Source organism: Falco cherrug, chromosome 10 (assembly GCF_023634085.1).
Source record: "Falco cherrug isolate bFalChe1 chromosome 10, bFalChe1.pri, whole genome shotgun sequence".
NCBI classification, from domain to species: Eukaryota; Metazoa; Chordata; class Aves; order Falconiformes; family Falconidae; genus Falco; species Falco cherrug.
The window spans coordinates 11,470,064-11,487,647 of NC_073706.1; the positions used below are offsets into that span (position 1 = coordinate 11,470,064).

At 44.4% G+C, this 17,584-nt stretch overlaps 1 protein-coding gene across 2 annotated transcripts; it reads left to right on the plus strand.

Annotated features, from left to right (window-relative positions):
• Positions 1-1,385: 1,385 nt before the first annotated feature.
• NPEPL1 (aminopeptidase like 1) lies at positions 1,386-16,897 on the plus strand. Of its 2 annotated transcripts, XM_055722491.1 has the most exons (12): positions 1,387-1,591; positions 2,594-2,779; positions 3,935-4,105; positions 6,731-6,820; positions 7,502-7,583; positions 7,778-7,920; positions 8,478-8,555; positions 12,164-12,264; positions 12,920-13,043; positions 14,222-14,398; positions 15,081-15,191; positions 15,995-16,897. In XM_055722491.1, exons 1-12 carry the CDS (start codon positions 1,442-1,444, stop codon positions 16,151-16,153), a joined length of 1,572 nt encoding a protein of 523 aa, XP_055578466.1. In that variant the 5' UTR covers positions 1,387-1,441; the 3' UTR covers positions 16,154-16,897. The 2 variants fall into 2 exon arrangements, with proteins under 2 accessions (XP_055578467.1, XP_055578466.1); XM_055722492.1 differs by lacking the exons at positions 12,164-12,264; positions 12,920-13,043 and having other exon boundaries at positions 1,386-1,591.
• Positions 16,898-17,584: the final 687 nt, after the last annotated feature.

The following is a 17,584-nucleotide window of genomic DNA, read 5'->3' on the forward strand; positions in this document are numbered from 1 at the left end:
ACTGGGGCTCCTACAAGCAGCAATGTTTGCAGCTGCTGTTGGTGGAAGGCGTATTGGAAGTTTCGGTGCTGCAGATAGGATTGATTTTCCCACTCAGTCTGTTATCTTGACTAGGACCCTTAACTATAATGAAGGAAGGATCGAGGGTTAGGCGAGTATTTCCTACTGCTTTGTTTACCTTTCATTTAACATGGATCTGGGGAGAGCACTGTATTGATGCTCTTGCAGTAGCAGTAATAGCAGCACTTGTACTTGGTGACTAGGAACTTACTGCTGGTAGAATTTTGGGAATGTCTCAGTCCTGAGAGAATTGCTGTGTGTTACTGTCTTTCATACCTCCCATGCTGTCCATGTATATTGGAGTAACATTGAACCCCTAAATGCTTTATGTTCTGTGGCTCAGCAAAGAGACTCACAGCAGCTGGAGCCTGTTGAGTTACCCCCTCCAGGCTGGGGGGATGCACGACTGACCTCTGCAACAGATTTTCCTAGATCTTTCATTCAAGGTTATTTTCAATGTAGCAGGCAATAAAGTTTCTATAATGTCCCTTCAGAGACTGAGTAAGACCTTACTCCAAGGAAGTGTTTTCTGTGGCATTCATTTTTTTTTTTTTTCTTTTTAGATACGTTTCCATTACACGCAGCAGCATTTGCTGTCCCAGTGTAAGCGGACGCGCACCCTTTCTGATGCTGAGGCTTTCCTAGCTGCCGGTTACCGGGGATCAGTTCCTTACTGACCTCACGTTAGTAGGAGGTGCTGGGAGAACGGAAGATGAAGATAAATACCCGATTATATTTACATTTACTATCAAAGCTGGTGTTTGGGAACATTGTTTCTGTTCAGTGAATCCCCGTGCTGTACCGCAGAGCTCGTTCCAGCGGTTTGCTCCCTCTGGGGTATTTTCAGGTCTATGGTTTATCCCGCATTTACTTTCAGGAGAAGAGGAATTCAGCTTTTTTCCATTTTTATCCCTACGTAGCTTCTCGCTTTCGAAATGTGGCGGTTCCATGCTGAGGGCACCGCCGGGGGAAGGCGGGCAGGGGCGCAGCGCGGCTCCGACCGTGAGCGGGGCCGGGGTCCCGCACTGCGCGCGCCCTCCCCCGCCCCGGGAGCCCCCCGGCCTGCCCGTGCGCTCCCGGGCCGAGCGCAGCGGCGCGGCACAAGGCTGTTCCCCAGCACGCCGCGCTATGCCCGGGAAGGGCCCCGCGCCCCCGACCCGCGCCCGCCGCCGCATCCGTGTCCCATCCGGGTCCCGCGCCCCGCCCGGCGCGGTGCCGCCTGCAGCGCCCGCCCCGCCCCGCCGTGGTGCCCGCCCCGCCGTGGTGCCCGCCCCGCCGAGCCGGCGCCGGGCGGCGGGGCGGGGCGGAGCCGTGCGGGCGGGCCGGGCCGAGCCGAGCCGAGCCGGGCCGTGCCGGGCCGTGCCGGGCCGGGGGCAGGAAGATGGCGAACGTGCAGCTGCAGTTCCAGGCCAGCGCCGGCGAGGCGGACCCGCAGAGCCGCCCGCTGCTCGTCCTGGGCCAGCTCCACAACCTGCACCGCCTGCCCTGGGCCCAGCTGCGGGGCAAGCTGCAGCCGCGGGTCACCGAGGAGGTGAGGCCGGGCCGCGGCGGGGGCGCGGGGTCCCGCGCACTCCCCCTGAGGCGGCGGCGGCCCTGCCGCGGGGGGGTGGGGGGGTCGGCGGGGGGAGCGCGGCCCCGGCGCCGCCCCCAGCCCCTCCCCCAGCCCCCCCGAGGCCGCGTCTCCCCGCCCCGGCCCCCAGCGGCCTCGCGGTACGGGGGAGGCGGGGGCTCGCCGGGCCTGCGGTGCCTGCGCGGCGTCGGGCCTGCGGCCGGCGGGGACGGAGCCTGCCGGGCCCGTGGCACGGCCCCCCGCAGCCGGCCGAGACCCCCTCGGAGCGGCCCTTAACGGAGAGATAAAAGGGAGGCGGGCTGGCACCCCCCGCTGCGCGGGCCGGCGGGAGCCTGTTGCTGCGGCCCGTCCCCGCCCGCGGGTGAGGCGCTGCCGCCCCGTGCCCGCCGCGGCGCCGGAGGGGGCTTCACCCTCCGCGGGGGTCCGCCCGCAATTAGCGCAATTACCGGCATTACCGAACCGCGCCTTCCCCGGGGCTAGGTGGCGAGCGGGGCGCCGCGGGCCGCTGGGGCTCCGGCGGGGGTGTTTGCCGGGCTCCCGGGTCTCTTGGGACAATATTTAGCCTTCGTGTCGTTCTGTTTGTTTTTAATTAAATGGCTACGTGAAACGAACTGAGGACCAGTAGATCAGGGCCATCTATTTATCCGTAGGAAAACGTTCTCAACTTCAAAAAAAAGCTCTGAAGCAGCTTTGCACTAAATGGTGTGAAATTAATTTTAATTAATACAGCTCAAAAGAGATGCTTGTAATGGGAAGCACGTTTGCATTTTCTGGTTAATAAACAGGTTTGTCATCTTCCCTGTTTCCCTTCGCTGGACGTTATTGCTTCTAAAATTGGGGGCACAGTTTCTTTGTTTCTGATACCTAAAACCCCGTAATTAGAGTGCCAAAACGTAGTGGGAATGAGATGGGAAGAAAAGTCTGATGGAGTTCTTTGTCTTTAAATTCTTCTTTCCTCCCCAGATCTGGCAGGCTGCCTTAGGCACCCTGAACCCAAACCCCACCGACAGCTGCCCTCTCTACCTGAATTACGCCACTGTGGCCGCTTTGCCTTCCAGGGTCAGCCGGCACAACAGCCCATCTGCGGCGCAGTTCATCACCCGCCTGGTTAGAAACTGCCTTCCAGGAGGCATCAACAGATGTATTGTTGTAAGTGGCTGCTTGAAAATGTCTCTGCTGGAATGTCTAGTCAAGTATTTTCTCGACTTTTCAGATCTTAGTGGTATCCAAGGAGACTGGAGGTGGGCAAGTTTTGCCGATATAATTATACTGACATTTATAAGTGGTTTTGCACTGACGCGTAAACAAGACCGAACTGTAATAGCTTATGCATGCTCAAGCAGTTGGAGGGAATTAAGGTTGGATATGTATAGAATGTCTTCAACTACAAACGTCCATGCAAAAGGGCTGTGGCTAGATAGTGGCTTTTTTTGCGCTAGGATTTATGACATCAGCACATGCTTTAGAAGACTGACGTAGCCTGCGTGCAGGGTGCTGTGTCTATATTGCATAACCCATGTAAGGTGCCTCATTTGTGCTATTCAGTGAGTTTTACAAGTCTTGATGCAAACGTGCTCCAATGTGAGTCCTTTTGCAGGACAAGCTCTTGGACTACTTTGGTCATCTTCTGTATGAGCCTGATGAATTTGTTACATGTTTCTATGGCTTCTCCAGCTTTCTAGGTTGTTAGAGAAGACTCATATAATCAGTGTCAGTAATAAAATCTAATTATGGTCTTCACTTGGAAAGCTTATTTGTAAAAGTAATAACTCTACTTAATTTTTTCCCTTTATGGTTAACTTTGAAAATGTTTATCTAAAGCTGCTTTCCATTGGTAGTTTCTGTAATGAACTTCAGAAAAATACTCTGCATGTTAAAAGCTTTTGGGTTAATATTGGCCACGTTCTCATATCATGTCTCTCTTTGTTTCATTTCTTTGGAACACATACTAGTGGTTCCCGTGCTTTGCTTTTTTTTTTTTTCTTATGTCTTGATCTGTAGGCTAACCTGTGTTAATTGCAGTAGTATAATTAAAGCAGTCCAGCTCCCTTGTAAGGATGTACTAATACCCATGGTCAAGACCAGCAGTGTAATTAATTTCTGTATGGGAAATGAACTGAACCAGGTCAATGTGGTACTGTTCATACTACCACTCCATCCATGCAAAACATGATGTATGTCTTGATTCAGACAACAGTCATCCTCCCCCCACTTCACCAATAATATCACAGATTACAGATCCCTTTCAATGTAGTCTTTCACACCCCTAATGATGTCTGTTTTGTCATCTGGTTGGTGTTTCAGATGGTCTGTGAGCGGTCTGAAGTCTTCGCTTCTGCTTGTGCATTGGCCAGGGCTTTCCCGTTGTTCACACATCGGTCCAGTGCATCAAGAAGCACAGAGAAGAAGACTGTAACAGTAGAGTTTTTTCTGGTTGGACAAAACAATGGACCAATAGAAGTGGCAACGCTTAAAGTAAGATTTTGTTTTATTTCCATCATCGGTTTATTCCCTGAAATATTTTTTTCTTCGAATTGTTGCATGCACAAATACATCTGTCCCTGGTTACATATGAAATAGGTATTGTATCTGAAGTAATAAATTATCCTAGGCCAGAGTTCCCTGAAGCTGATCAGTTCACAGCACCTGGGAGTGGAAATACCAAGCATACTACTGCAGCAAAGACTGAAGGTGTTACTCAGAATTTAGATTTCAGGGGTGGGAAACACCAAACAGATAGCACAAAGAAAATGTTTCCTTTCTCATATTTAGCATAGGTGCAAGTAGTGTACTTTTAGCCTGTAATATTACATTGCCTTCCCTGTGTAGGCTTCTCACTTTCTTTTACCCAGGCACAATCTGTATATGGCTGTGCAGGTGAATATCACAGTGAAGTCATTAAAAGTTGCTTATTCAGGGATCACATGTGGCCTCTGCTGTTTCTGTTTGATGTACCTCTTTGGCTGAGTGTTTCTGGCAGAGCTGTAGCCAAAAACATGACCCTAAGAAGCAATACAGCTTGGATATGAGCTATACGTAACAGTTAAATATGTCATAAGTCATCTTTCAATAGTAGATAATCAAAGTCTGTTTCCCTTGCACCTGACTGTTGCAGAGAGGAAATGCCACATCAAGTACCTTTTACTATGCTAGGTTATTCCTCCTCAAGATCCTAACGTAAAAGCCATCCCAGGTTTGCACTTAAGCCTTTGAGCAACTTTGTGTTCGCTGCTCCAGGTTATGTGCTACAATGATGAGTCAGTGAGATTAAAAAATTCCCTTACAAATTTTGGCAATGGATTTAACTAAGGATATGGTGTTGCTGCATCTGAAATTCACATAATTGTAGCTTTAGGGGTCTGGGGTTTTTTCTTTCAGTGTCTTTTCCTCCGTACTTTGTTCTTACTCTATGCACTGATTTGACCACAGCAAATGATGCCAGACCAGTTTTCAGGAAAGTGACAAAGACAGAAATGCTCTAAGTACAACAGTTGATCGCTCAATTTTTCCATACCCCAAATCAGAAAAAACATAACTGGTGTCAAATATAGTTCCTTCAGATAGGTAGATTCCAAACTACTTGGGTTATTTATAACTTAAACACAAATCTGAAATTATTTCTACCTCCTCTTCTTCCCCTTGATGTCAGTGCCAAAACTATTACTGGCTTCCTCCGAGCTAAGTTTTCACCCTTTAAATTCAACCAGCACCAGACAGGTAATGTAGAGCATGGAAGAGACATGTGGTAGGTTTTTCTTTAGTTAAAATTCTCCCTTGGCATGCTGCTGCATTTTGCACCTACTGCTTTGTCCAGGGTACTTTATGGTGAGGACTAGTAGGGATTGTCATACCTTTACAAGGCCCTTATTAAAGGCTGCCATTGTCTTGGTTGCCTTGAGTACCCTGGAAGCCAAATGCAGGCACAGCTTATTTCTGTAAGTCATAATTGTTTCCCTTAGACTTGACCTTTGGGTTTAGAGCACCTCCATGTACCTGCATGGCCTTAGCGGTGAATCAGTTCAAGTCTAGCTTGGCTCCTGAGGAGGTCCTTATCCCTTTAGGGGAAGCAAAGCAATCAAAAGTAATTTTGGCACCATTCCAAAGTAAGCCAAGGTTTATGAGTCTGCTGGGATACAGAATGTATAGAGTCCTTTGGCCAGGCTGGCCAAGCCAAACTTCAGATACCTCCTCACGAATGACTGTCCAACACATCTGATTCCTTTGAATCCCGTCTTGACTCACCCTTTTGCTGTGTGTGGTCTCCAGTGGCTACTGGAAAGTGTGAACGAAGTTTCGTTCCACCTACTCTTTTTGTTTCAAGTTGTTGATTTACAGGAGTTAAAAGTTGAAGCTTAGTGTCTGGTGCCCTGGTCCTTTTTGCCAGGAGGATCCTTCTTTAAGGAAACAGCCTCGGCATGCTCACTGTCGACCATGTTTTCTGTCCACTCGTGCTTAGATGGGTTTTTACTCAGTCCAGATGAGGGTCAGTCCAGTTTGCCGCAGGAGTGAGGAAACAGATGCATGTGTGCTTGACACAAATCTGAAGTAGTCCACGTTCCCCATGGGCCTGCCATATAGAACATCTTACGGCAGTAATCTTTATTGCGTTCAGCCACTCTGCCTGCCATATATATAAACTCTGCAATTTCCCATGTTGTACATTATAAAATCCCTGCAGGTTTCCAGCCCGAGCAGCCTGCCAGCTCATTGTGACTTCCTGAACTTACTTCCTCTTATCTTCCCTCCACCTTGCATGGCAGCCTTGGTCTCCCTTTGATAGTGAAGGCTACTAATCTTGCAGTATTAGTTCACTGTGGGAAGGCATACAGTTGCTTAGTATTAGTTCACTGTGGGAAGGCATACAGTTGCTTAGAAATTAGAGCACAGGGAAAAATAACTTAACACATACAAAAACTGGTGGTTAGCTTGGCTGACATTATTTAATACTGTACAACTGCCTGTGATCAGTTGCAGTGAAGCATTAATGTGCTCCAGAGGAACCACGTGTCTGGTGTAGGCTGCACAGGACTAAATGTGAAGCTATGCAGAAAACCAGCCAAACCAAGGCCAGTTCTCATGTGTCCTCACTTCTTTTCATAGTGTCTGGCAAGTGCTACAGAAGGAGTCAGGCTGGCTGCTCGAATTGTGGACACCCCATGCAATGAGATGAACACAGATAACTTCCTGGAGGTAGGTATTACACCTGATGAGTAAGGGTTACTAATTGGAAGTCTAGACTACAGTAATCAAGAGGTAGTATTGCTATCTCTTAGCAAAACCTGTATGTCAGCAGTGGGAAACACATCAAAGAACCTGTCCAAGGATGCTGGGGCTATTTCTTTGGCCTTTAATATTTCGTAGAACTTTGCTAAGTTGAAAGCAGGCAGAATGTGCAGCTTTGGGGTAAGGCACTGGGAGTGAGATTAGGTCATGACACTGTCTCCTTTGCCAGTGCTAGTGTTGTCTTAAGCCTGATGGTGATAAGAGTTTCTGAAATTATGGGACAGAAGTTGACATGTTTCCACATAAGTTTCATCATGAAAATCTGGAAAGCTATTGAGAATGAAAATGTTCCTGTCCTATTGCATCATGATCCAATAGAGTGAACAGCTGGCCTTTGCCTCTGAAGATGTCTTTTACTGGCTGAGCTTAAAGGTCAACGTTGTATTTCATGCCGTAGTAAGTCAAGGATGTCTCAGTGGAATCAGGCTATTGGAAAACCAGTACCACTCCTAAAATTGTGCACGCGTGTATGTGTATGCGTGCAAAAATCACGCAAAACCCTTAAGTGGGTGCCCATATGTGTGGAAAGACACAAATGCGTCTTTCTGATGCCTGGCTGACAATGTCCTTTTTGTTTTCATGATTAAGGAAATCAGAAAAGTTGGCAAGGATCTTGGGATTACTCCTACCATTATTCGAGATGAGGAGCTGAAAGAGAGAGGCTTTGGAGGTATATCTTGTTGAAAATTCAGCTTTTTTCCTAGCAGTTAATTGGAATGTTTTGCCTTCTCTGTTGTAATGTTTTACTTGCACATTTTTAAACAGTTTTATTGTCCATAAACTGAGATGTTTGACAGAAAATAGCCACAGATTTCTCCCCGCAGTCTTTTTTCCCCAGGAGTGGTTTAATTCTGTGTTTTCCAGGTATCTATGGAGTTGGCAAGGCAGCTCTGCATCCTCCAGCCCTAGCAGTTCTCAGTCACACTCCAGATGGTGCTACACAGACCATTGCATGGGTGGGCAAAGGTATTGTGTACGACACTGGAGGACTCAGCATTAAGGGAAAGGTACATAAACACTTGTTCTTCTGCTGCCTTGGCTTACCATGTTGTTTTCTGATGGAAAGTATTCAGTTAATGTCTATAGGAAACCAAGTATATTTATTTGAGTAGACACTTGATCTACTGTCATCCATATGGACACAAACTATCAGGAGAGAGTACCAAATAGGATTCAAGGAATGCTTTACAGAGCAGTTAAAGAGCTACCTGATGTTTTGCCCTTTAAGCGTTGCACACTGTTAGGAGAATGCTCAAAACAAAGTTGTTAAATGGGTATTGGATCTATCTCCAGAATTAGAAATTAGGGTTGGCCTCAGTGCGGATCTTGTGAACAACCTTTTTTCTTTTCTAACAAATTAACAGCAGAGGTTTGGTATTTTCCAGTTCTAAGGCAAGATTCACCAAGAAGCAGATGCATGTGTTCTGTCTTTCTGTTATGGTGGAGGACTTGTCAAAACCAGAGTTACAGAAGCATCAGAAATGCTAGTTTTATTTAGCAGGCGTTACTGTGAAATTCTCTTTAAAAAAAGAAAAAAAATAATTCTATGGTCCTGTTTAAACAGACTACTATGCCTGGAATGAAGCGAGACTGTGGTGGAGCAGCTGCTATTTTGGGTGCCTTCAAAGCCACTGTAAAGCAAGTAAGTAAAATGTGTTAATTGATATCATGTATCCCAGCATTGCCAAGGAGCAGTCTGGCTTTTGGATATATTCCCAGATATGGGGGCCAGTCTAATCCTGAAGTTCTGACCTACCACTGCTATTAGTGACCTTGCGCTGCTCTGCTTTTTCTGCTGTTCCAGGAAAATATTTCAAATCTTTACCAGGATCTTGAGAATTGTGAGAAATTCCTTGAGTGCTTTTTTTTTTTTTAAGACTCCTTCTTGAATTTCAGGGTTTGTTCTGTGGACTGAGTGGTTTCTAGTTCCTTGAATCAGATTTATACTTGAGTTATCCAGTGCTGATTTTGTTTAAGCTGCAGGATTTGAGGCGGCTTTTGTCACCTTAGCAAAGAGCGGGATGAGTGACTCTGGGATATGAAGTCTGTCCATATTCCAAATCCTGTGCCGGTTCTAATATTAACCTGCTGGGGAAGTGGCAACTCTAGTCTCATCAGGGCCTGCTTTTAGGTTTGCTGCTGTGGTCAGAAAGTAGTAGGGGAGCTGAGAGGGAGCCAGGTATTGAAATATGAAGAATTAAAAAAATGCATGTTGTGCTTTAACAGTATGAACTGGGGAAAAGAAGTGGCTGCTGCCAATAAAACTCTGCCCTCTCCACAAATCCAGTGACTGAGTCTTGCTGACAGAGCAGCTATTGCCTCCAAGGAGTATCCGAAGTTCAAAGAACATTTACTGCTGAAGATTAATGCATAGATCTGACAGAAGGTCCAGGGGGTGATCAGTGCCAGATTCCCATTTCTCAATAGTTCAGCTCTGTGTCTTGGCCCTAGCAGCATGTTTGATGTGGAAAGATGGTAAACTTCACAGTTATCTGCAGAGACTTAAAATTGTAAACTTCACAGTTATCTGCAGAGACTTAAAATTGAAAACAGATTGGCGAGCTGCATCTCAGGCAAAATGGCCAACTTTCCGTAACGAGGTCCTCCAGAAGGTTAGATCGTGCGTTTGCAAGGGAGGAGAGCTAGAACGTAGACAGTGGTTTGGGAGAGTCTGGGAAAGCCATGAATGCAGTACATCCTTTTGGTGATTCAGTCCTTGTTTCCAAAGTAGGTTTGTGTGTAATTATCTGCACTGAGAGAAGTTGCATTTGCAATCGCAGTAGGTGTGAACGTAAGTGATCTGTCATTTCATGTGCAATTATTGTAACAACGAATAAACTGGCAGTGATATGTTTGGGCAAACTGAGCCTGAAAAAGCTGTCATACCTCACAAGAAACCTATGCCTTTTTATGTAAAAACAAAAGAATGATTTGCTGCTTGATTTTAAAACATCATGTAAGAAGACCTGTTAATGAAATCCCTGCAGAAGACGTATGCAGGTAGGCAGTGAAAAGAATTTGTTGTTGTTCCTGTTTCAAGACTTTTTTTTAAAAAAAAAAAGCTCTTAATAATATAAAGCTGGCAGAGGTTTAAATTAGCTACGCTGTGTCACAGAGACTGAAGTTGGAGATGCATGTTGGATAGAAAGCTCAGTGGGAAGAGGGGCAGAAGTTATCCATCTTCAGAAAATATCTGCCTACATGCTGTTCAACAGTTCTATACCGTTATTTAAAAAGGCTTTGGATAGCAAAATTAAGGAAATTATTTTTTCCTAGAAAGATGCATTTCATCTGTTGTGAGCTTTCCAACACAAGGGAGGAGAGAAAAACACTCACTTAACATGCAGGATCAAGAAGGATTTCAAAATTTTAACATAGTGAATCCTGCTGCTGAAGAGCTACAGGCAGAATGAGATACAGGAAAAGGCAACTGGTACTGGAAGCAGGTTTTCAGTTTTTGACAGTAGATTAATCACATCTCTTGCTTGGAGGAGGAAAATTTGGTACAGTCCAGTTAGAGATGAATGGAGTGGGATTTTTGCTGCCTGGACTGTTTTGGAAAGAGCAGTCATAGGTGGAAGGTTGTCTCATCAGCAATGCTGTTTGCCCACTGGCTGGGCTGGAAACTGCAAAGTTACTTTATGGCTTCTAGATGCTGCCCGTTATTTTGAAAGGTTTTGATTTGCCTTTAGACTTTAGAATGTGAGCTGATTCAGCAAGTCCAGGTGTCATCAGCCAGGGACTTTTATCAAGAGATTAACAGTAAAACTGACCCTGGTTTCCTGAGGAATTTGGCATTTTTAAAGCTAGTTGTCCCAGCTGGGGGGAAACGATGTTATTTGTTAAATGCTGCTGTCTCCCTTTCCATTCCGAGGATCCCTCTACACAATGCAGCTGTTGTATAAATAACAAAATCATCATACATTTTAAAATATCATCCATAACCATATCAGCTCTTGATTTTAAACCGAAGTAAACCAGAATGGGATATGCCAGAAGAGAGGAGGCTAAGGGGAAAAAAAAAACCCTTTGAAAATGCTGTGTGTCTTCCAGCACAAAAAAAACCCAACCCAAATTCCTCTTGGCCGTGGGTATTTTTGGTTTTACATGGAAAGAGAGAAGATAGATCCTGATAGCATGATCTGACCTGTGGTGCAGGTTGGATGCTGAAGGGCAGTGAGCTGTGTCATTGGAGTTCCACCATGTTTCAGGATTGCCATGATCAAAGTTACTTTCCAAAAAAATACTCAGAGGTGGAATCTGTTCACCTGGGGCTTGGTGTTTTGTTTTGTTAGGGAAAATACACAGTTCACAAATGGCTACATATTAGCATTTATTATTTTGTCATTTTACACTATTACTATAGGCTTTTCCCCAATGTGGCAGAAATGATGGGAAGGATCTCCGTTTCTCAAATGGCCCCAGCTGTATCATTGTTGTTCCTGGAGACTAAATAAAAGCAGTGGAAAATACAGGGTTTGGAAAATAATCCCAAGCATCCTGACTGGCTGTGTAATGTTCTCTCACAAGCCTTTGTAATTGTCACTTCGAAAGCATCCTTTGTTTGGATCTTTCCTTTGTGGCTACAGAAGGTGGAGTTACATGGTCTGGATATGTTGTTTGCGATCTGTATAGTGAGTCAACGTTAAGAGTTGTATCAAAGTTAGGTGAGTGAAGTGGTGCATCTTTGGAGATGTATTCTGCTGGTTTTCATACAGGGGTACTGTACTTAGTGACTTAAGGTTTGAGTTTGGTGTGCCTGGCAGTTTCCTGGTGAGCTCAGTGGGCTTTGGAGTTGTGTTTGTGAAGATCTGACTAGGGCTGGCTGTAAAAAGCTGAACGTGCTCTTCCCAGGGAATCAGGTTTGACTAAACTTAACCCCTGCCAGCTGCATCTGCACGTTTCATATAAAAGATGTTTTAATTCGGGTACCTTGCCACTGAGAGAAGATTGCACTGATCACTGTGTAATTGACAGGGTCTTTCTAGATCCCTTCCCCATTTTTCTGTCACATGCATATAGGCTTTTATTCACGCTGCAGTGAGAACTCTAAAACCAGTATTAGATGTTACCTCCTCGCCCACTTTCTGTAGCTCTTGGCCTCAGGTTCAAGATATTAGACATTCCTCACAGATTTCCCATGTAATTATTGGCATTGCTATCAAGAAGTCGGAATTCCTCATTGATTTCAGTCCCAATAAATCAGCTTGATGTGAATCAAAAGCCATTTCTCTGCTATGGTTGTTACAGGGTTTTAAAGACAATCTTCATGCTGTTTTTTGTTTGGCTGAGAATGCAGTTGGACCACGTGCAACGAGACCTGATGACATTCATGTTCTTTACTCTGGAAAGTAAGATTGTTTCTATCCTTTTCACAGAAACATTGAGAGGAAACACCGTGTTTGCTTCTGTTCATCTGGGTACCATGCAGATTATGAATCTGTCCCTCATCAGCTTCCCTAAATATTAATAGTATTTCAGACAGCCATAGTAGTGAATTTTCAATGTGCTTAGAGTTTCCTGTTAGGTATGTAAACACACGTCAAAATACATATCATATATCATGAGCTGAAGTTTTCTTAAAGCACTGGGGTTTAGGCATTTTTTCCAGTACAACCTGTTTTCTGTATCCATCTGTAGTCTATACTGTCTCAGTTGCAGAGGCAGGCTACCGTTGTATAAGAATCTCTTCTTGTTTTAAGCAGAGTATCGTTACCTCTTTGTATGGTAATAATTTGTAAAATCCCAGCTCAACGTGCTAGGCATTACAGAGCCCCAACAAGCAGACCCAGCTGTGAGGACAGTACTGTTACAACCCTTTTCTATCTGTGCTCGCTCTGGATGCTTGCAGCTGGGTACAAGCAGCCGTGCAGACTTGCAGAGTCAAGTAAGGAAGCACGCTGGGTTTGAGTCTGCTTCCTCATCCACTGTTCTAGTCCAGGCAGATGAGTCTTAACTTCCAGCGTGAAGTACAGCAGTGTATTAAATGCCCTCTCTTCTTCCTAGAACTGTGGAAATCAATAACACTGATGCAGAAGGTAGACTGATACTGGCTGATGGAGTAGCTTACGCGTGCAAAGATCTTGGAGCTGATATCATTCTTGATATGGCCACTCTTACTGGAGCTCAGGTACTGATGCAGAACTGCTAGCAGATGGGGTGAATCCTTCAACTGTCTGCACATTACACACCTCTGTGCCTTTGTCCTGCTAGTCTTTGGGGGGAAAGTAGGTACTGTGAACTGTTGTGCTGGATGGTGGCTTCCTAAGCTTGTGTAAGAGAAAGTTGCCAACAGCAGCCCCAGTAAACTGTAATCCATCCTCTGTGCATGTGACGTGCTTTGAGTGTGTTACATTTATATCTGCATTACTCAAGCAGGTTTTTGGGGTGTTTATGCAACCTTTTTGCTTTTGTATACTTAAAGAAAAAATGGTATTCTTCTGATGGTATTAGCAGCTGATGTAAGCGATCCAGAGCTCGATGTTTGCAATTCAGTAGCTCTATGATTAGCAGAACTGATTCGCTGATAGTGATCAGGGATTTTCTTCTCCATAAAATAGCTTACCTTGGAAGTCATACAGAGGGTGATACAAGGGTACGAATTTAATGCTATTAGTTTTTGAAATCTGTTTTATAGAAAAGTTCTATTGACAAGCAGTGATTCTTGTGGTTTAATTTTCTAGAAAATGAATTGGTCTTTATATCAGGAGGAGAAATGGTGGCAAATTTTGGAAGTGTGTATTTTGCATACATTGGTGTAAACGTCAATTGTTTGAAAGCTTCCCATCATTGTCCTACTGGAAAACTGGTATGATGGTGACTTTTGGGTTTTGTATATTGGAAGGAAGCAACCTTTCCAGTGAATGAGGATGTTACATTGTGTGATTGACATACATTGCTGTGGTATCCTCTGTGTGTGTGTTAGATGTTTTATTTATAATTTGTTGCTGATTTAATTTTATGTCTAAGATAAATAATTGTAAAGTGATATAATTTGCTTGCTCAGTAACAGCAAAGAAGTATATTTGTCTTGCCAGTGTATGAATGGGCCAAGCAAATGCAGACTATTTCACTGCAGAATAAATCTTCAGAAATTTTAAAAGATTCAGCAGTACCTACAATGTCTTTGTCAACATTTGTAACACTAACTTCTTGTGGAGTGATTTTGAGTCTTTTTTTTTTTTTCTTTTTCTTGCTGGTTTTGTTAGATGGAAAGCAGCTGTTAATGCTGAGAGGTAATAATGCAGAATTATCCTGCCCAGCACAGTTAAGGTGACTCCTTCCTGATTTTGTCTTGTCTCTCACTAGGGAATTGCTACAGGAAAGTATCATGCTGCTGTCCTTACCAATAATGAAGAGTGGGAAAAGGCTTGTGTTAAAGCTGGCAGGAACTGTGGAGACTTGGTCCATCCTCTTGTGTATTGCCCTGAGCTCCACTTCAGTGAATTTACCTCTGCTGTAGCTGATATGAAGAACTCTGTGGCAGTGAGATATCTTTTTTCCTTCTAAATTTCATTTTTTACAAAAAAGCATGTGTTTTCTATGTAATGTGCTGATCTGTTGATAGCTGGCTGAAAGCACTTCATGTGGGTTGTGATCTTTTAGAAATGGACCATATAATTACAGTCTTCAGGGTCTTTCACCTGGGGATTTTGCAGGCTGTGTCACTGCCCTGGTATTTAGTGTCAATTTTAAACAGGGTGGTCTGCTGCAAAGGTATCTTTGGGCTGCTTGCCTCTTAAGCATGGCCTTAAGATGAATGCTAAATTTCTGGGTGGGCACCATTTAAGAGGTAAAGATGGGTATTCCTCAGATCATACATAACCAGCAGAGACAGTAACTGGGAATGCAGAAACCAGGAAACTGGGGATAGAGGCATTGGGAATTACTGCAGCTACTTGTGCTACGCTTGAGAGTTACAATGTCCGGTTAAGTTCCAAAAAAAGCTACAGAAAGCAGCTTGGGCAGAAGAGGAGTTGAGCAGGGCCAGACTGCTACCAGGGATTAATTCAAAGGATTTACAGTATAGCTGGTTTGCAAGACTCTGGTTTAGGGCCATCATTAAGCTTTAAGCTAGATTTAGGCAACTGTCTTTTCTGTAGATAAGGATAAAACATTGACATTCTCTTTTCTTGCAAGACTGACTGTATTTTTATTACTTCTGCAGGACCGAGACAATACTCCAAGCTCCTGTGCTGGGCTCTTTATTGCTTCTCACATTGGCTTTGACTGGCCAGGAGTCTGGGTCCATATAGACATTGCTGCACCTGTTCACGCAGTGAGTATGTTCATACAACTTCTGACTCCTCCCTGGGCAAGCGGGCTGCGTAACGGAACCTGCTTGTGCCTGCAGATACTCTGCATTCAAAGCAACAGAATAAGGTGGAGAAGAGTTCTTCTGAAAAGCGTTGACTCTTCATCTGTGTTAGGAATGTCTTTGTTTTGGTAGCTTCATCTGTTCATGTTTTCCATCTTGGTTTTAAAATAGACTAATGGTCACTTTAATTGGCAATATCTTTATCATTATTAATTTCAACAGCTTGCCTGCTTTCTGTTCATGGCAATAATCCATTTTCACCCATATTGTTTTAAAACGATTGACTAGAGTCAATCATCCTGCCTGCTGACCTGCAGCACAGAAAACGTTTGCTTCCACCCTTTGATGGGATTTGTGTATATTCTTTTTTCTAAAATACAAGCCAATTTACTTCTCCCCCACTGCCCCTTCTTTTTTTAAACCCAGCTTGCCCAGCTTATACTCCAAATCCATTCTCATGCTAGACGGAACGTTCCCTGCCCTGAACAGTGCTAGCATAAATCCATGCTCGAGTCAGTGTGAGCTCTGTTCTTGTGAGAATCGACTGATATGTTGGTTTAACCTGGCTGGGACAGATTCCAGTGGCCGTAAGGATACAGAAGCACAAGCTGAGCAGGCTTGCCCAAGACCCTGAGTATTTTCTGTGGCCGTGTGCCATCACTGCTCTTCTTGAGTGAGTAGGTAAATTAAAATTAGGTTCAGATTATACAATCTGAATTGTGAACTGTTGTGTGGTTTTGTGTTGTGTGTTTTTTTTTTTCCAGGGTGAACGAGCTACTGGCTATGGCGTGGCTTTGTTGCTGTCCCTGTTTGGAGGGGCGTCTGAAGACCCTTTACTAAACATGGTGTCTCCTCTTGGGTGCAATGGAGACTCTCCCACTGAAGACATGGAGAGAGACTCCAAAAGGCGGCGCCTGGTTTAATGCGCCCCCAGCCCTAAGTGACGGGGTGCATGGGTTACCTCACTTTGCACTGATTCATTCTCAAGCAATGAAAATGTCACACATCAGAAATTGCCATTTTTTTTACTATCATTATAAGATTTATTACTTGTTTCTGATAAAAACAGCCGGATTTAATGTTTGGTTGTTTTTTTTTTTTTAAATTATTGGTGCACACAGTTGCTGAACAATATCAGTGGTGCAGAGTCCAGGCTCAACTAACTGTATCAGGAAGAGGGCACATACTCCTCAGCTCCTCACAAAACCTAACTAAGTGCATTAATGCATGAGAAGCTCTCTCTAGTCTGAAGAAGCAACTGCAGCTATTGCTTACAAAGCCTTCTGAATTACTTATTATATGTGAGGTTTCGTCAGATGTTTCTGCAAGGCCCCACTACATCTCAGAACACAGGACAAGGAAAAAAACCTCTGTAGACTTGGCTTATTCAGTGACAATTTAGCTTAGCAGCAAAGGAGATGTAATGAGAAAAGGCCTATAGTTTTAATAAGGTGCTGTTTCCGCATGTTTAATGTTTTTCTGACCAGTAAAATCGGCAAGAGTGGTCCAGAATATATCTCTATGTAAATCTTTCACATACAAATTACAGAATGTATTCATGTTAAATGAGGAAAAAAAATAGAGGGACTGTGATTGAGTAAAATTGGTTTACAGAGTGGCTTCTTGCCACTTAATGAATTTATTATTAAAGCAGCTTACATATCCCATGTGACGTTTCATGGTGGTGTTTATGTTTCTGAGAACACAGAGTGCTCCAGAAGTTTGTGCGTGACATCGTTACTCTTCAAGTTCCTTTTCTCAGTACTTGTACATCTGAAAACAGACCTAACAGAGTCACAGCTTACACCGAATGGTTTGGGGCAGTTGTGTTGTGCTGATTCACGTAGTTTGATTCAACAGCAGTCAGGGGTGCGTGGTATTAGTTTCTGTGTAAGGCAGTCACAAGGAGCTTACAAGCACTAGTTTGGCTTGGCCACTCACAGGAGATGACTTGCCCCAATTTATTTGATGTCAGCAGCAGAGCTGGGAGCAGAGTGACCAGGTTTTAGTCAGTGCTGGTCCCTGCCTGGCGGTTCAAGCGTCAGCCTTTGGAAACATTTCTTGGCTCAACCAGAGTGGTGATGGTGAAAAATCCCACCCAGCACACACTTTTGGCTGCTTTGCAGATACAGTCAAGCTGAGTTGTGATGGATTACACCTTTCCCTGTGTCGGAGGTGATCTCTGGAGAGAACTGGTGCTAGGTTTTAGATGGAGTTCCAATAATGAGGTACACATCTGGTCTAGGCATGAGTCTTTTTGATTAAAGACTTCATGGAAAGCTTAACGCAGAAGGGAGAAGAAACATTTTTCATTCTGGTTTTGTTGGCTATATTTGATTCTTAGACAGAATGTA